The 18,277-nt window shown below is 57.6% G+C and overlaps 2 protein-coding genes across 2 annotated transcripts; one reads left to right on the top strand and one right to left on the bottom strand.

The window, feature by feature from the left end:
• Positions 1 to 553: 553 nt before the first annotated feature.
• Positions 554 to 13,484, bottom strand: SH3BP1 (SH3 domain binding protein 1). The gene is made up of 18 exons (XM_004006977.6): positions 13,283 to 13,484; positions 12,166 to 12,208; positions 11,829 to 11,933; positions 10,596 to 10,672; positions 10,039 to 10,150; positions 9,861 to 9,937; positions 9,230 to 9,368; positions 8,675 to 8,743; positions 8,420 to 8,510; positions 7,893 to 8,038; positions 7,035 to 7,146; positions 6,043 to 6,124; positions 5,877 to 5,957; positions 5,207 to 5,323; positions 4,581 to 4,678; positions 4,102 to 4,267; positions 2,810 to 2,904; positions 554 to 1,413 (listed from the first exon to the last, which is right to left on the bottom strand). The coding sequence occupies exons 1-18, from the start codon at positions 13,339 to 13,341 to the stop codon at positions 1,001 to 1,003; spliced, it is 2,082 nt and encodes a 693-aa protein (XP_004007026.3). The 5' UTR covers positions 13,342 to 13,484; the 3' UTR covers positions 554 to 1,000.
• Positions 13,321 to 16,252, top strand: LOC105609488 (uncharacterized). Its single transcript, XM_042247710.1, has 2 exons — positions 13,321 to 13,721; positions 15,251 to 16,252. The coding sequence occupies exons 1-2, from the start codon at positions 13,321 to 13,323 to the stop codon at positions 15,504 to 15,506; spliced, it is 657 nt and encodes a 218-aa protein (XP_042103644.1). The 3' UTR covers positions 15,507 to 16,252.
• Positions 16,253 to 18,277: the final 2,025 nt, after the last annotated feature.

Below are 18,277 nucleotides of genomic sequence, written 5' to 3'. Positions count from 1 at the left end.
GTCAGTTCTCCTGCCCTTCTCCCTGGGCATTGGGCTGAGTTGGGACCTCGCCTAGAGTCTGGCACAGAGCATGTCAGGGAATGTTTGAGGACAGGTTCATCCTTGCTCCCTGGGAAGCCTTCCCTGGGAACAGAGACCACAGGTGGGGGAAAACAGCGACGGCAGCCATCACTTGCAGGGCACTTCTGTGTGCAAGGGCAGTGCTTCGGGCTTTACAAGTGTCTCATTTAATCCTCACAACATCTCTGTGGTGGAAGCTGTTAAAGTAATTTCACATTTGAAGAAAAGGAAACTCCAGTTGCTCAGGATGTGAGGGACAGGCTCTGGAATCAAGCAGACCTGGGCCAGGTCCATGCCTCACTCGCCATGTGACCTTGGTCACTTTCTGAGTTTCAGTCTCCTCACCTGTTAAGAGGTAATGGGATTTACTTCCCCAAAATAGGATTAAGTGAACTCATGCGTAGAAAAGTACAATGTGTAGTAAAGAGTAAGCACTAAAAATGTTGGCTGTTACTATTTCAGACAAGAAAAAAGAAAGCAGGCAAAGAATAAGTAATTTTTTCCCCATTTATTAAAGTGGCTTCTTTATTTCAAGGACAGAAAATAGAACTATCATTTGGGTAGCTGCTCCAGTTTTGTCCAAAATAATTTATTTGCCAGCCTTACAAAAAAAAAAAAAAATGTTGGCAAGAGAAAAAAAAAAAGTCCTGTGGGAGCAGGCAAGCCTCTGCTTCCTTCCGGCGGCTCCCCTGGGATCCTGCCAGAGAGCAGGGAGGTGGCTGAGGGGCCCCTGAGGCCCAGGGTGATCCAAGAGGAAAAGGTCTGGAAATGGAGGACTGTCCTGAGTCCTTCTTGCCCTGGGGACCGACCCAGCGGGCACCAAGGCACTTTAGGCAAAGGCTGGAGGCTCCCGCCCCCTTGGGAGGGGTAAGGGCTGTGTCCTGGGCGGACGAGGTGGGAGGGAAGGGGTGCTGAGGGGTGTCGGGGAGGAGCTGTGGGCTCAGTTGGTCTCTGAGGCGAGGCTCCTGGGCCGGGCCTGAGGGGGGATGACTGGGGCAGTGGGGGCCCTGCCTGCAGCCTCAGGGCCCTCTCCTTCCTCAGTGGCCGCCCCCAGGTCCACATGTGCAGGTGAGCTCAGAGCAACTGGGCTGAGAGAGGCCGGACCTGGGGAGGCTGGGCTGGGGGAAGCTGGTGAGTGCCGGCTCTGACGCCGGGCAGGCTGGGGGGCAACAGGGGGCAACGGGGGTGGCACCGTGGGGGCCCGGAGGCTGCTGCCAACCAGACGGCGGGGCAGAGCCCGAGGGGTCACAGGGCTGCCAGAGCCAGGGGGTGGCAGTGGCGCTGGAGGGGAGCTGCGGGTGCCGGAGACCTGGGGGGGCGGCATGGTGGGCCTGGCGGGTGCTGGGCGCTTGGCTGTGGAGGAAGGAAAGGGGTGGTTAGGTGTCTATAGTGCCTGGGGCAAACCCCCAAGCTTGATGCCACCACAAGAACTTTTATCTGCTGTCCCTTCTGCAGGGAACAGGGTCCACACTGGCTGCTCACCATTCAGGCCTCTGTCCACATCTGTCCTCAGCTCTAAGGCCCCTCCCTGACCCGGCCCCAGTTACTGTCATATCTTCCAGTCATAATTTCTTCATGGGGGACTTCGTCCTCTGGAATGATCTTGTCAGTTTTAATTTTGCTCCCTTACTTCTTGTCTCCCTGACTAGAACACAAACTAAGTGAGGCCATCTTCTGTCCAGCTGGCTGGCACAGCACATGGGTGGCACAGAGTAGGCACTCAGTACATATTTGTTGGATAAAGAAATGCCGCCTGTCCCACCGGCCAGCTGGGTCCTCCTCACCCCTCGCTCAGAAGCCCACTAGGGCTGCCCCACCTCAGAGTTGTCTGCACGGTCCAGCCTCGCAAGGCAGCCGAGGGGCTGGGTGGGGCCAGGACAGCTGGGCTCTGCTCCAAGCTCTGCCTCCACCCACTGGGGGACTTGCCCCCCGGAGCCTCAGTTGCTTCATCACTGAGATGGGGTGACGGCTTTGACTTCCCAGGGCTGCCGTGAGGATGAGCCCAGGTGACAGTCCTTTATCTTGTCCTCTGGTGAGTTAACATCCCATCTGTCCCCACCCCTTCTGGGAAAAGTGGCTAGATGCCCCCTCCTGTAAGAAGGTCCCTGTGTGACCTGCCAGCTCCAGCCGGTCCAGAGCTTTCTGCTCCATCCACTGCCATCCAGGTGGAAAACTCTAGCGCCTCCTGGGCTGGGCCTTTCAAGTGTCCTTGTCACCCTGGCAGATTCTCCACTTGAACCCTTGACCTTCTCACCTGCCTGACTTTAGGCCACTTCAACATGTAATTGTACCAGAGGCACGGGAGGAGACCAGCTGACCACCAGCACTGCCACCCCTTCATTCACTGTGCTTTGAAGACCCCACCTCCCTCTGTACTCCGTGATCCTGGGACTTCTTGAGGGACTGGACTCCACTGACCTCAACACTCACAGTCATTGACTTTTATGGAGCATTTACTGGGTGCTGAGTATGGGCCAGGTAGCCCCATTTAATTCTCTAAACAGCTTCAAGGTAGGTGCAGTTATTGTCTCATTACACAGAGGAAGAAGCTGAGGCACAGACAGGTGAAGTCATCTGTCCAAGGTCACAGAGCTGGAATCTGATCGCAGAGTGTCAGGCAGCAAACCCAGGCCCTTAGCCCCCTCGATTCCATGCCTCCCCTGACTGTCTGAAAACATGGGGCAGTATGGGATTGTTGATCCCTCTCCCTGCCCACCCTCTGCCCCTTCTCTTCCCACGGCCAACTCACTCCTCCGAGCCATCTCCTCTGCTGGGGCGGCCGCCTCCGGGGGGCTCCGACTGACCTTGGGGGAGGTTGGTCTGTGGGGTGCCTCGGACTCTGCCCTGCAAGGGAAGGAGAGGGTCAAGGTCAGCCATGGCATCTCCCAGAGGTCTCCAGGCATCTGGGGAGACTCCCAGCCAACAGGCTGAGTCTGGGTCCTCCTGGAGCTGTTCCCCACCACCTTGTGGCCGGGCCTGGGGTCTGACAAGATCCTCTAGCATTGGCCAGAGTTTGCGTCCACTGAGGCCTGGCTGCTGTGTGCTACTGTGACAGTGTCCATGGTCCCCCATGTGGCCAGGATGTGGGGGCAGAAAGTCTCAGCTCTCAGCCTCCATGCGACCTGCTTTTAAAAGTAATTGATTTGGCTGGGTCGGATCTTAGCTGTGGTACTCGGGATCTTTCGCTGTGGTGCACGGACTCTCAAGTTGTGGCTCGCAGGCTCAGTCAACTCTGTGGCATGTGGGATCTTAGTTCCCCGACCAGGGTTTGAACCCATGTCCCCTGCATTGCAAGGTGGATTCTTAACCACGGGACTGCTAGGGAAGTCCCAGCCTCCATGTGATCTTTATGGGATGTTTCGACCACTGGAAGCCACAGAGCGGATGAGAAGCAGAGGAGGCCATGGCTCATTCCTGGCTCTGCTTTATTGGCCACTCCTTGGGGAGGCCCTTCCTGACCCCCACTTTCTTGATCCCTGTTCCCTACTCGACCATCCAGCCCTGTTCTACTGTTCTTCGTAGCACACATCACTGGCTGACATTATACTGGTGTTCTGGTTGATTCTGTCTCCCACCCCATGGAATGCAAGCCCTAACGGCAGCACGTGTCTGTCTTCTTCATCTAAGGAAATTCACGTTCTGGGCCCGAGCAGTCTGTGATAACTAAACAACACCCACTGGCTAAGGAGACAGTACAGCACCACGCAGCCCTTCTTCCGGTTTAAAGGATCAAAGAGAAGACTGGAAAGTACGGTATTTACAAACTCCAAAATGCTCAGTTCCCTAAATCTCCAGGGCCTGAGTCAGTGCCTGGCACAGAGCAGGTGCTCAGTAAAGAGCTATGGAACATAGCAGGGAACATATCAGAGGCTGAGAAGAATATGCCTGAGTCCCACCCACTCCAAACTGGGAAACCTGGTATTTGGGAGGAAAATATAATAATGATATTTCCTAAAATGCTCTTGGATGCCCTGAGAGATAGTGCCTCTGACTGGGCATCTTGGGGCCAGGACGGGGCCCTTCATACCCATCAGTCCTTACCTTTCCTTGGTAGCCACTGAGGCCAGGGTAGGGGCCAGACCGAGAGCCAGCACAGTGGCTGGGGTAGGTGTGGGAATCGATGGAAGCTCCTCAGAAGCTGGCCTGTCACTGACCTTGTCCTGGGGGGCAGGCGCTGAGAACAGGCCCGACACATTGAAGTTGATATCTGCAGACAGAGGGAGCAGGTATGAACTTTCAGAGCTTCCACCGGCCTCCCCACCTTGGCAGGCGTCAGGACCACTTTCCCTTTATCCTGATGTTATCTAGACTTTGTTTCACCTTCCCACTCCCAGGTGGGCCTCACGGCAATCCCACAAAGCAGGCACAATCATCCCCATTTTACAGATGAGAAACTGAGGCTACGGGGGAGAAGCCACTTCCTCCAGGCCTCCTGGTGAGTTTGCGGGGCTGCCAGGGACTGAAACTGAGTCTGGAGGGCGCCAAGTTGGGTGGATAGTTCATAAAGACAGGAGTTTTACCTCCAGGAAAGAGGGTGTCAGTGTTCTGTATCAGAGCCTCGACCACGCCTACCACCTGGATGGATGAGACCGAGGCTGCATCCAACTGGGCCAGATCCCTGGGACAAAAAGAGAGCCAAAGTGAGTCATCATTTAGCAAAGTCTAGTGACCAACTCTCTGGGCCTGTGCTGGGTGCCGGGGACACAAGGATCAATCCTTTTGTCATCTGTGGCCAGGTGAATTACAACCCCTCACGTATCACCACATTTTACAGTTTATAACACATTTCTCTATTTATTATCTCATCAAATTCCCAAAGCAAAAATTCTCAATGTTTGTCTAGTTTCTCAATGAAGGTCCAGAGTGACTTTATAAGGTTCATCCCTGGAAGGTTGGAGGGGTGAGGCTGGAACCAGATCTCTGGCTCCTGCAACAGGCCACCAAGCACCCCATTAAAGCCATTACCCAGAATGTCTATCTCTGAAGCCCAGTGGGGTCCATGATCCCATGATCCTCACAGCAGCCTTGACAACAGAAGCTGCTCAACCCACTCCAAGGATGGAGAAACTGGGGCCCAGGGGGAAAATAAGCAGATGTTGAAACAGGGGGCAAGACTGCCACCCTCCCCCAACCCACAGCCCCTCACCCTTCTTTCTCAGGGGGCCACAGCAGGTTGGGCCCCAGGACAATGGCAATGTTGCTGGGTGTCATCTTGTTCACTTCCTGCTCCTCAGCCAGCTGTGCCAGGAACTTCATCAGATACCTGGGGGGTGGGAAGGAGGCTTGGACCAGCGGCCGGATATCTTAGGCCATGAATACCCATGGACGCCCCCAAGGCCTGAGACCTTCCCAGCCCAGGGTTTCCAAAGAGCAGCAAAGACACCATATGGGACATTTAAACATTTTTTTCACTAGTTACGTTAGCTGACCTACTGAACACCACCTCCATGGCGGGCGCTAAGTTGCGAACCCCCAGCCTCCCTACAGAACTGGGACTGTTATGTTCCATGTCTTCCACGTGAGGGCGCCAAGGCACAGAGCATTAAATTTCTAGCCCGGGATAACAGAGTGGCAGAGGAGCGATCCAAAGCCACTGGGTGGGATGGCTTCAGGGTTCAAGCTATATATTCAGTTCAACGTCTAGTATTAAAAACACATGGCTAATACATCAAAGAGGTATTTTCAGAAATATTGCCTAGTACAAGGCGGGAGGACCTCAGCCCAGGGCCCTGAAGGGCCAGCTGGGCTCTGGCTGGGGAGGCCAGGGCAGAGGGGGTGGTGGGGGTGGTGGGGTGCGGGGTGGGCTGGGTACTTACCTGAGGTTGCTGAGGTTCTCGTGGGGCAGACGGCTGCACACTTCCTGGAGGGCCTCCAGTCGGGCTCCTGGCTCCTTCAGGCTGGGGAGGAGGAAAGACCGGGTGAGCTGTCCTGGACGGCCTATCTGCAGCCTAGTCCTCCCCAGCACATGCCCCTCATCCTCACCTGGCTGCCCTCATCCAATCATCATAGAGGTCAAAGGTCATCAGGGGCTCTGGCAGCTCCCGCAGGTAGGACTTAAGGGCACCTAGAGTGGTGGCAGGGACTTAGATTCAGCCCCCAAAGCCCCTACCTTTACCCCCAGTGCCTGGCTCTCTCCATGTTAGGAACCTGTAGCTCTCGTTCATACTAACATGTCTAGGTCTAACCCTGATGCTGAAGCTGAAACTCCAATATTTTGGCCACCTGATGCGGAGAACTGACTCATTTGAAAAGACCCTGATGCTGGGAAAGATTGAAGGCAAGAGGAGAAGGGGACAACAGAGGATGAGATGGCTGGATGGCATCACCGACTCAATGGACATGAGTTTGAGTAAACTCTGGGAATTGGCAATGGATAGGGAGGCCTGGAGAAGGCAATGGCAACCCACTCCAGTACTCTTGCCTGGAAAATTCCACGGGCGGAGGAGCCTGGTAGGCTGCAGTCCATGGGGTCACGGAGAGTTGGACACCACTGAGTGACTTCACTTTCAATTTTCACTTTCACACATTGGAGAAGGAAATGGCAACCCACTCCAGTGTTCTTGCCTGGAGAATCCCAGGGACAGGGGAGCCTGGTGGGCTGCCGTCTATGGGGTCTCAGAGTCAGACACGACTGAAGCAACTTAGCAGCACCAGGGAGGCCTGGCATGCTGCAGCCTATGGGGTCGCAGGAATCAAACATGACTGAGTGACTGAACTGAACTGAACTGAATCGTTTCTTTGGGTCACAAGCTCTCGAGAAAACGATGAAGACTAGTGATCTTGTCCCCAGAAAAACGTACACGTGTTTCAGGGGGCTGACGATGGACCCCACGTTAAGGACCCCTATGCCTCCTCAGGTGTCTTCTTGGCAGAGTATCAGGCCTTAAGCTAAACTATTGTGGGTCCGTTTCAGGCAGCTTCAGGGGAGGGCCCTGGGGGAAGGCTCTCTACCCAGGGCTCCTCGGTGCAGGTACCTGCCACAGCATGGGGGTCAGAGCAGAACTCCTGCAGGCTGCGGGGGTCTGAGGCCATGGTCTGCTTGAGACGCTTCAGCACCGATGCTCCAGCGGCCAGACGGAAGAGGCCCTGAGGGGCAAGAGGGGGCGAGTGGGAGTCACAGAGGGGTCAGGGTAGGGGCAGGACCCCCTGCCTAGGAGGCACTGGTCCACTCCCGGCCCAGGGGAAGGGGGCCTCGGGGGCCCCATGGGCTGGTGGGCAGAGCGAACACTACTGTGTCCATGGCTCCTCTCGACTCTCAAGGTCTAGGATTCTGAGCAAAACGAGAAGCCTGGGAGGAGCTGGGAAAATCATGAGAAGACTGGAGTCTGGACGGGAGTGGAGGAAAGACAAGAGGCCCCGCAGGACTGTCCTGAAGCCTAGGTCTGTCTCTGAAGCATGATCCACCTCCTAAAGGCCTGCCCTCAGGAAAGCAGCCGATGTGCTAGCAGGACCGAGGAGCGCAGGGTGGATGAGGGCAGCACGGGGCCGAGACTGACGTGGCTTCCCCGGCTTCTCCACCAACCTTCTCACCTGCCACTGGGCACGCCGACCCACTGGCCTCTGTCTACCTCTTGCAAAAATGGAAGGCTCCCTGCAAGGTTTATTGGGGTAATGCAATGGAGCAAGGTGTGCAAAGGGTTGATAGCACAGGGCCTGGTCCATGTGAGCATCACTAAGGGGGAGGTGGCATCAGTTCAACTGCAGGAGGCCATGCCTTCTCTTGGCACCTGGGCGCTAATGGTGGGATTACACCCCAGCACAGGCATGCGTGGGAGGGGTGGGACCAGATGAGGGGCCCGTGCTCCTTCCCCACCTGCCCCAGCGAGCCCCACCTCTTCCTTCATGCCCTCAGAGAGCAGCATCATGACGCAGGCCTCAATAGGCAGGGCAATGTCCCGGCCCAGCTCTCGCAGGTGGATTCCCAGAGGCACCCCATACACCCTGGAGAAGGGGGCGGCCGTCATCGAAGGGGAGGGGTCTGCAGGGACGAGACAGATCAGCGGCCCAGGGTCCTCCCACCTCTAAGCAGCCAGGTCAGGGGGCTTCCACCACCCTCCTGACCACCCACAGGACACATCCTGAAACCATCCCACACATCTCTCCAAACCACCCACCTCCACTGCCTCTACCCCAGCCTGGGCCTCCGTCACTTCCCTTCTGCCTCCTAACAGGTCTCCATCCTGCCCTTTAATTCTATTCTGCATGCAGCCGCCAGAGCAATCTCTCCATCACAAATCTCACTGAGCCCTCCCCTGGATAGAACTCATTCCGGGCTCCCCAGTGCCTTTCGGGATGGAGTGCAAGCTTCTTAACAGGCCCTGAGCAGGGTGGGGGACAGGGGTGGGGGTCAGGTCCCCACCTGTTTGGCTGTGGTTCTCCCTCAGCTCAGCCAGGGCCGTGTCCAGCGAGCTCAGAGACTTGCGATGGTAATCGGCCTGAATCTCCATGAGCTGTGGGGACAAGGGGGCACCCCCCACCCCGGGGGGCGGGGGGAAGTGAGGGAAGCTGAGTCTCCTCCAGGGGCCACAAACGCAGACCCTTCCCTCCCACCACCTTGCAGGGGATCTCAGTGGCCCCCGAGCTCCAGGTGGCTGGAGTCTGGTCTTGGACTCACGTGGATGAAGTAGTTGGCATAGGTGTCCTCCTTAGTGGCAAAGTGGTACAGGTCGGCCAAGTACTCGTCCTTGGGGACAAAGAGAGCAGGGCTTGTACCAGGGAGGCTGGGGCCTGCTGGGGAAGCTTGGAGCAGGTAGAGGTTTGCCCGAGTTGTATGGGAGGGTTGGAGTCCACTCTACTCTCGCTCTGCCAAGGTTTGCTCCTGGGCCAGCCCACGGGAACCCCTCCAAGCTCTTGAGGGGCTCTCCTGTTCCTCTCCTCTGTGTCCATATACCCTCACCACTCTCTCATTCACTCACCCTTCACTCATTCACTCAGCCAACACGCCAAGATTCTCCCCTCCTGCCCTCCTCCCTGTCCCCTCCTGCCCAGGTGTTATGGGTATGATACAGACAGAAGCAGCTACCAGGTAACGGCTGAGTACACAGACCCCAGAGCCTGGCAGCCCGGATTCAAATCCTGGCTCAGCTGCTTCCTAGCCACACGGCCTGTGCAGTGGGGACAGCGCCCACCCCACCACCCCCACCCCCAGGAAGCTGCCAGTGCCCCTCACCTTGCACTGCTCCACCTTCCTCTTCAGCTCCTCCTCCTCCTCCTTCAGCGTCTCTACCTTGTTGGCTGTGGTGGTGTGGCTGCCTGGGCCGCCGCCCAGGCCCTGACTGCTGCCGGAGTTCTTAGCTGCCTGACTCAGCCTGAGGATCATCCCAAGGTGGGATGGTCACTGTTCCCATGGCACATTCAGAGCTAAGTGCCCCCCATCGGCCCAACCCCATAGGATTCTGGGGGTTGATAGACGCAAATCCCAGGGCGGCACAGGTCTGGGGTCTCGGCTCGGCATGAGCAGTGCTTTGGGGCGCCCCCCTGGTGGCGGGCTCGGTGATCCTAGCCATCCACCTCCAGAGTGGAGGGTGGGCGCCCTCCAGGGTTCTTGGAGGGTTGTTGATGGCTCTCCCAGGTTTTGAAGTTACCTCCAGCTGGCACAAGCATGTGCAGAGAGGCCCCATCGCATGCACCATTACCATATGTCTTCCTAAGCCCCAGGTGTGTGCACAAAGAAACACACTATATCCCTAAGGACCTTGCAGCATCCTCCTAGTTGTGGGGGGGGTGGTCTCGAAGCTCTGCGGCCACATCCATGGGCTGACCTAGGCGTGAACCACCCCCCTAGAGGCTGTGGCTCCCACCTGCTCTTAAGCGTGTTCCAGTCAGACACCAGCTTCTGCAGGCTTTTCTTGTGCTTGAGGATGGCTGGCAGCTCCTCCTGGGGGCAGGCGTGGGTAGGAGGTGGGGGTGGGGGTTCAGCGGGCTGCAGAGGTGGGGGCTGGGGGAGCTGGGGGCAGAAGGTGTGTGTGGAGGGGTCACCTCGCTCAGCCGGTTGAGTGGTTGCAGTACGTCCCTCTCCAGGGTCATCTCAAACTCGGCCAGGATGCGGGCCAGCTGGTTCTGAATGGCACAGCTCATCTCCAAGGCCTTCCTGTGGACACAGCACCCAGTGGGCCCGGGCTCCCACAGCCCCTCACCCCCTCTCTGGAGAGACTGAGGGCCTCTTCCCTCCCTATCACCTCCTGTCTCTTTTTTAAAAATTCTTTTGATTATGTGCATGGCATGTGGGATCTTAGTTCTCAGACTAGGGATCGAACCTGCACTTCTTGCATGGGCAGTATGGAGTCTTAACCAGTGGACTATCAGGGAAGTCCCAACCTCCTATCTGTTCTGTCTCTCCTTCATCTTCACCGAGCCCAATGCCCTCCCAGGCCTGGCTGCCCTCACTGACCTCTGGACACTGTTCCCAGCCCGGGCCTTCTTCCCACCCAGGTCAGCCTTCCACAGTGGGTGCCCTCTCTGATCGGGACTCTCTCCCAGCCCAGATCCCTCCTCGGCATCTCCAGGTGAGGGCTGAAGGCCCTGTCCATGCTCACCCCATGCTGGAATCGGGGTCCAACTCCTTGAAACTCTCGGCCATCGTGGTGGACAGAGCCATGAGGGGAAGCTTCTTCTGCAGGGAGAAGCAGGGGTGGCCGTGAGTGTGAGTACACACGCATGCTTGCTGGGCTTCCCTCAACCCTTCCCCACCCTCCCAGCCCCCACTCCACCGGTCTGAGCACATGGCAAGTCTCTTGGTGGCAGAACCCCAACAAGGCCTTGGGCTTGGACACGAGCGGCAGGAACCCAGGAGGGCCACGGCGACAGGTGAGAGTAGAAGCGAGATAATGACAAGGCACAGTGGAGGTGGCATCTCCGCGTGACAATGCAGAGCCCCGGCCCACCTGAGGCCCCCTTGCCCCCTCCCAGAAGCCACTTGAATGGGTAAAAAGGAAAGACCAAGTCCCATCACTGAATGGAACACTAAGAACAGGGCGCAAGGAGCTTGCCTGAGGTCCGTGCACAGTTAGGGGAGACTGGGGAGCCAGGAAGACAGCCTTGGAGTAGACCCTTACCCCTGCCGCAGGGCCTCAGCTGACCTAGCTTCTGAGGAATTCGAAACCCTCCATGGCTCCCTATTGCTCTGGCCATACTGAATGGTTGTCTGATTATAAAACATGCCTCCCACGTCCCTAGCTAGTGTTGTGGAGAGCACCAGTTTAGATCAGGGAGACCAGAGTTCAAATTTCGGTTTTGCCACGTACTAGCTGTGTGACCTTGAACGAGTCCCTCTACCCCTCTATCTCCATTTCCTCCTGCAGACAGTGCTAATAAAGGCAGCCTCCTCCCACGGCTGTTGTCAGCGTTCAGTGAGGCAAGGCATAGACATATCTTAGCAACAGACTAGCCGTAATCAGTCCATAAATACTGGCTGCTGATTAATACTAGTGAGTAACACAAAATCCAGTTCAAATGCCGCTTCCTTCAGGAAGCCCTCACAGGCTGCGGAGTTGAGAGCACCTGCTCTGGGTGCTGACTGGACAGAGCCGTTCAGGTGGTCAGGGGCCTGGCTTTGGTGCAGAGGATTGGCGCTGAGGGGGCGGGGTCAAGAAGGGGAGGGGAAGAAATAGGACCTCATGAGTGAGGGGCCGGAAGAGCCTTGGGACACAGCAACCTCCACCCCCTTGGTGCCAGACTCAGACTAGCAGGGTGACCCCAGCCCCTACCTCACTGTCCCACTGGACCGAGATGTCCTGCCCAAGCCCCTCCTCCCTGGGACGCCCACTTACCACCCGTTTGTCCATGTCCGCCCCGCTCTGGCCCTGCAGACAGGCCTGCAGCCGTTTGTGGACATTGTGCGCTGCTCGCTTAGCTGGCTCCAGCCGCTGCTCCACCTGGGAGGGGGTCCGGGGGTTATAGATCATGGGGGGTTGTCATCCCCCGTGCCCCACTGCCCTCTTCTCCTCCAGAGCAGAAACTATCTTTCTCTCGCTCCTCCCGGGGATCCCATGGCCAACAGAGTGCGAATGACTCAACTCGGGGGCCCCCACTGGCATCCCCTCCTGGGCCTCTGCGGACAGCCTGTACGGACCTGCCCTGCCATCCGCTGCCGGCCCAGGCACGTACCTGCTGCAGGTCCTCACCCAGGAACTCTGCAGTCTCCGGGGTGCTGCAGTGGGGAGAGAGGTTCTGCTGAGTGGGCCCAAGTTAGGAAACCCCCTGCCTCCTCCTGCCCCCCTCCCCAATCAGGGCACCTGAACCCCTGTTCCTCCCAGTGCCCCTCCCAGTCAGGCCGCCCTGGGTGGCCCGCCCACTCGATCCCAGTCGGAACACATTCCGTGAGGGTGGGAATGGGATACTGGGCTTTTTCCTCCTCCACCCAGGGCTGTGTCCTGAGACAGGGCGGACGAAACTGAAGCGGTGACTGGAGGAGTCTCTCTTCTGCTGACCCAGGGAGAGGAGGGTTGGGCTGGCCCCAAGAACGGGAAGTGTGCAAGCTCAAACTCCCAAGCTGCTGGTCACACAGGACTCTGGACTGTGGTGGCCGGCAGGGGCCCAGGACATGGGTGGACACTGCGGCTCAGAGAAAGGTGGCCTGGCTGCCCACGCTTGCACAGGTGTCTGTGCGGGTCTTTGGACACCCAGACCCCTTCCCTGGGCCCAGTGGGTAAGAGGAGAGAAGGCAGGCTCTGGGAGCTCCCTATATTTCCGGCCTCCATCCCACCAGCCCAGAGGTTTGTGGACTTGGGGATGTTTCCACCTGAGGCTACGAAAAGCAGAAGCAAGACAGAGAAGCAGGAGGCCTCGGGGCTGGTGGTGGCAGGAAGAGGCGCAGGGCAGGACAAGGGCAAGCCCCTCCTTCCATCACTGCCTGCACCTGGTGTCTTCTGTTCCCCCTAGGTCTGGGTCCCTAAGCGACCATCACCTCCCCTAGGCAACCAGGGATGGTTAACATCCCCATTGTACAGAGGGGACAAGTGAGGTCAGGGAGGACCATCCACTCCAGGGCTCCTAGAGACAGCTAAGACCCAATATCCTTGATCCTCCACCCACCCTCCAATGAGAGCTGGGGGTTCCCCTGCCCCAAAGGCCAGGGCCTGCTCCTCCTGCCTTGGAGGTGGGGGTGGCCTTCGGGGGAAGGAGGAGAGGTGGCCAGTCATAAGGTGGCTGTCCAGCTGTCCTTGGCCTCCCCAGGGTCCTGCCAGGGTGAGGATGGGGCTGGGAGGAAAGAGTTGACACTCACCGTCCCAGGCTGCCCGTGTGGGCCAGCTGCCGCATGCGATGCAGCTGCCTCTTCATCATCTTGGGGGCAGGCTGGAGGCCGCGGGGTCACGGTGGGGGTCGAGGGCCCAGCAGCCCCCGGCCCAGCCTGCCTCGGCCTGCGGCGCCTCTCTCGCCCCGGATGGGTGGGCGGTGCTCCTCGCTTCCTGGGCCAGCCGCGCTCTGGCTGCGGCTCGCTCTCTCCTCCCCCGCTGGCGACTCCGCCCCCGGCCCCCAGGTCACTCCTCTCTCCCAAGTTTGTTTTCTCGCTCTTTTCGCGTCTTCCGGTCCCCTCCGGGCCCCTCGTTGTCCCCCGCCGGTCCCGGCGAGTGTGGGTCCGCCGGCCGTCCGGCGATTCACAGGTTGTGTGTGCGGCCCCTCCTCCCCTCTCCGCCCCGCCCAGCCCCGGTGGCGGGAAGCAGGTAAGCCCGTTCCAGCCGCCGCGCCTGCCCAGCTTGGCTTCCTGGGTTCCTGCCCCACCCACTGGCCTGCGGGGCCAAGGTATAAATAACCTCAGCACCCTCTTAAAGGAGACACAGGGTTCCATGCTTAGGAGTCAGATGCCAAGAACAGGTCCATCCAGGTTTCCCAAAAGGATGCTGTCCTGCCACTCATTTCCCCAAAGGACTCCCTGGCCACCTGGAGCCAAAGGTCAGCCTCCTCGCCCCTGCTGGAAGATGATTGGCTGGCCACTTTGGCGTCCTGGGGCACCTGGCTGCCGTGTGCCCTGGGACAAGGCCCTGGAACTCTGGCCTCACTGCCTCTAATGGCCTGTGGGTCAGCTGTCCCAACCCTGCCCACCTGGCAGAGTGGACGAGATACCCCTGCCTTCTCCTGTAGCACCCGTTTCTGCTGGCATCTCCCTTTTCATGGGGGTACTCACCTTCCTTCAGCCACGGCAGACGCTCTCCACCATCCTGCTCTCTTCCGGCCTCAACATGGAGTTTCCTCCATCTATGAAGTCCCTTCACTGGGAGGACTTCCTCAGTCCCTGCCCTAACTTCTTGTGAGGCAGTGATGTGGCTGATGCTCTGACCTCCCCAAACTCAGCAGTAGTTATTTCTTTGAGCCTCCACCCAAAACAGACTTGGACATACAGTAGATGCTCCATGCGTGCGTCACTTTTCAGTCGTGTCCCACTGTTTGTGACCCAATGGACTGTAGCCCACCAGCCTCCTCTGTCCATGGGGTTCTCCAGGCAAGAGTACTGGAGTGGGTTGCCATGGCCTTCTCCGGGGAGATGCTCCGTAACTGCTAGTAAACTCAAAATGAGAGCCTTTGGGCAACAGTAGGCTCTCTTTACTCTGAACCTCTGCACCCCTTGGGCATCAGGAGTTCCGAGGGTAGGGGGCGGGGGGCCTGAGGTAGAGTCCTGGTTCACTCACTGCTCTTTGCCTTGTTAGAGCTTCAGTTCACTTTGAGGGTTACTTGAGCACCTACTACTGTGTATGAGTGGGCAGACTGGGGACTTCTGAGAGTAGAGCCTCCGATTTGGACATCTTGACACATTCCCAGTGCCCAGCATGGGCCCTGGCACACAGTTGGGCATGCGTTGGGCATGCGTTGGGCACTGGCTGCCCCTCCACTCTTTAAAGGGAGAGCAGGCAGGCCCTAGCAGGGTGTGGAGGGGCTGCGAAGGGAAGCTGAATGCGGAATCCTGGCCGGAAGTTGAAAAGTTGTTGGATCAAAGGCTCAGGCCAGGATGAGGGGATCAATCCCAGGCTAGGTTTCCTTGCCCACTTCCCTTCTCCCAGCTGGAAGGCCCCCCAGGAGGGATTCTTGAGGAAGGCAGGGCTTGATGAATGCCTTGATGGAAAGAGACATCAGGGTCCAATGTAGACTTGGCTTCTTAAGATGTGGGGCTGCTCTTTGCAATGTCTGGGTTCTAGTTCTAGCCTCTCTACCTTCGCTACTGGACTTCATGGTGACTCAGTTTCCCCTGTCTCTGCAGTTGTCGCAACCAGCTGTGTGAAGAATCAGGAAACGGAAGACTCCCGAGGCAGCAACGTGACACCAGGTGCCACTGTCCTGGCATATGGGAAACTTCCAGGTCCCCACCCTGTTCCAGCCTTGCCTTTGGCCCAGACCATACTGGCCTGGACTTGATCACTTCCCCAGCTGTTCTGAAGGGACTTGAGGGCAAGTCCTGGCTTGTACCTCTGTCCTTCCCAGTTTTGCCTGAGTCTGAGCCCCCAGCTCCAGCTTAAGGAGGGTTCAGTCCATGTGGACTGTAGCAGCAGCTGCTGTGGAGACAACTGGGCCACATGATCAGGCCATCTGAACTCTGGGCCTCCCCTCTGGGCTTCAGACTTCCCTCCAGCCAAACCCAAGAGCTTTTGCAGGAAGGGCACCTGGCTCTTCTGTGTCCAGCCTGGGTGGCACTGCCATACCTTTTAGCTGGGTAAGGGGTGTATTTTAGGATATAATTAAGCCTGAGCACACTCAGATCATCAACAATCATATAAAGGTTTGAAGCCCTTGTAGGTGGAGCATAAGCTGTTCCTTTGAAGGATGTTGTCATCAGAGACTTTCAGACACAGAGGTTTCAATCAGTGAATGTTGAGATCATAGTTTTAGAACTGCATATGTGGGACTGCAGAGGTCACCAGGCAATGACTTGCTCAGTGTCCTCCTGACGAGGGCCTGCGTGTTGTCTGGCTCATGCCGAATTCAGGGGCTGAACAACGTGCCACAGTCACAGGAGCTCAACAAACAGTTGACTTGAATGGCAAGTGAAGACATTGCATCAGAGGACATTTATCTCCAGCCCAGAGGCAGCAGGAACAGAGTTCACTGGTATAGACAGAGCTGACTAGCTGGGCTCAGCCTCTCACTAGCAGGGTGACCTGAACTGAGGCAGTTCACCTTCCTGAGCCTTTGCTCACTTGAGAATAATAGTTGCATCTACCTGATAGGGTGTTGTGTTAAATAAATTGATATGTAAAATGCTTAAGACCGTGCCTGACTTTATTATTCAGCCTGCAGAGTCAGGAACGGAAAGATCGTTTAACCCCCATTCCTGCCTCAGTTGCCCCCTTGCCCTCTGTATCCTGCTACAGGGGGACAATGGCACTTATTGTCAGATACTCTAGCACCTTCTCCAGTGAGGTTGGGATCATGGGGTTTTATAGGTGAGTAGACCCAGGCTCCTGGCCCACGTCCCTGGGCGGCTAAATGGTAGAAGCCAAGTTAGGAAGCAAATCCGACAGGCTCCAAAACAGCCACGTGCTCTCTTGCTGCGCCAGATGGCACTGCCTGGAGACTCCAGAAATGCTGGTCCCTGCCGGCCCCCGCCTCCCGCCTTAATCCCCGTGGCTGCTTCAGGAGGCCCAGCAGCTTCAGTGCAGATTGTCTGCAAAAACCTGCAACGGCATGGGAAGCGCCCACTGCTGAAGCTCCAGCAGGATGTGGGCAGGGAGGCCAGCGGCTGGCGTCAAGGTGGTGGTAGCAGGGGTCAGCGGTGGGGCCGCAGAACCGAGCAAAAACATCCCCTTTTAGACACTTGACAAAGTGTTTGTGGCCGGATTGGTGCTGCCGTCCATGTGGAGGCTTCTGCCCGAAGCAGCTAGGCGGGTGGCAGTCATTTCTGTGGCTCCAAAAACGTCCTCAAGCCAAAAGGACTTCCCAGGAAATCCTGGGTGGAGCTGGGGCAGGGACACACCACAGTCCCTACAGCCCTGGAGAGCATGTGTCCTCAACCCTGGCCCTGGGGGACAGCACCTGCCGGGGGGTGAGGAGGGTGGTGATGTGCAGTCAGTGTGGTCACTTCCCAGGACTGCTGGTCACACTTGGGCCCTAACATGTGCCTGCAGGCACTGGATAAGCTCCCCAAGCCTCAAGTTTCTTACTTTTACGGGGCTGGAGGGAGGGGCTGCTTGCTCCAGGCCTTGCGCAGCACCAGGTTAGGCCAGCTCCCCTCTTATCTACCTTGCTGGCCTGGAACCCTGCCAGGAGGCCTGTGGAGGATGGGGGCAGGGGCATCAGGGAACAGCAGAGACAGGCTCTCTGGGTGAGTGGCAGCCTCTGTCTCTTGGCTGCTATGAAGGGAAAAGCAGTGTCCTGTGCTTGCTCTTAGGAAAGCAGCTGCCTCCAGCGGCATAAACAGAAGTGGAAGTGTGGCTTCGAGGCCTGGGAAGTCCCACTGCTCCTGGGGTGGAGGTGGGGGTCACCCTTGAGGAGGCAGAGAACACTTCCTGTGTCCCTCTCTCCCAGCCCGAGGGCTCCGGAGGCTCTGGACCTGTCTAGATTGACACCCCGTATTTGGGAATGATGCAACAGGTGGTGGAGGCAAAGGGTCCTCTCTTCTGATTAGAGCACCCCTGATGGCCCCTCAGACAGATGCAGGCTTGTGGAGCACCTCCCGTCCACCTCCAGCTTCTGGTGGCCATGCTCCTGGCTCAGGGGTCTGAGGACGGGGCTGTTCAGGAGGCATGTGGCAGGACGGACAGGCAGACAGCTGGATGGGTAGACTGGATCGAGGGTGGTCTAAAAGACTGAACAGATCTTCTTGCCCCTGTGGTCACTGCAAGTTGACAGCCAGGGGGCCCTTTGGCCCAAGGAGTCTTCAGAGGGGACTTACAGGTCACTGGGTCCCTCCCACCTTTTCAAACAAGTAAACTGAAGGCCAGAGAAGGAAGCACCTTCTTCAAAGTCACACAGCCCACCAGAGCTCCCAGGCTCCCAGCTGGCAGTCACGCTGGCGCCCAGGCCCACAACAACCCTTCCATGGCCTGTGGAACACATGCTCCGAGAGGGAGTTTCTGGGACCCTAGGGGCATGCTACAGGGAGCACGGTTTTGTCTCATGTAAAAGAATAACATTCTTCTTAAAGAACATTCCAAGGAGAGATTATCTTTCTGAGGCATCATTTAAGTGTTTAGGCAGAGTCCGGCCCAGAGAGTAGGGAGGTGAACAGGAAGGAAGCCAGGAGCCTGAGATCAGGGTGTCTGCAGGCCCAGATGTGGGATGGTGGTCACAC

Source organism: Ovis aries, chromosome 3 (genome assembly GCF_016772045.2).
Source record: "Ovis aries strain OAR_USU_Benz2616 breed Rambouillet chromosome 3, ARS-UI_Ramb_v3.0, whole genome shotgun sequence".
NCBI classification, from domain to species: domain Eukaryota; kingdom Metazoa; phylum Chordata; class Mammalia; order Artiodactyla; family Bovidae; genus Ovis; species Ovis aries.
This window is presented reverse-complemented; position numbering and strand designations above follow the sequence as displayed.

Excerpts from the sequence above, each read along its gene's own strand:
- LOC105609488 (XM_042247710.1), top strand. The coding sequence starts at position 13,321 with ATGCAGCTGCCTCTTCATCATCTTGGGGGCAGGCTGGAGGCCGCGGGG. Across the intron at positions 13,722-15,250 it reads GCCCCGGTGGCGGGAAGCAG|TTGTCGCAACCAGCTGTGTG; the intron begins GTAAGCCCGTTC and ends CTGTCTCTGCAG.
- SH3BP1 (XM_004006977.6), bottom strand. The coding sequence starts at position 13,341 with ATGATGAAGAGGCAGCTGCATCGCATGCGGCAGCTGGCCCACACGGGC. Across the intron at positions 10,673-11,828 it reads CGGACATGGACAAACGGGTG|AAGAAGCTTCCCCTCATGGC; the intron begins GTAAGTGGGCGT and ends TTCTCCCTGCAG. Across the intron at positions 8,744-9,229 it reads GGAAGGTGGAGCAGTGCAAG|GACGAGTACTTGGCCGACCT; the intron begins GTGAGGGGCACT and ends TTTGTCCCCAAG.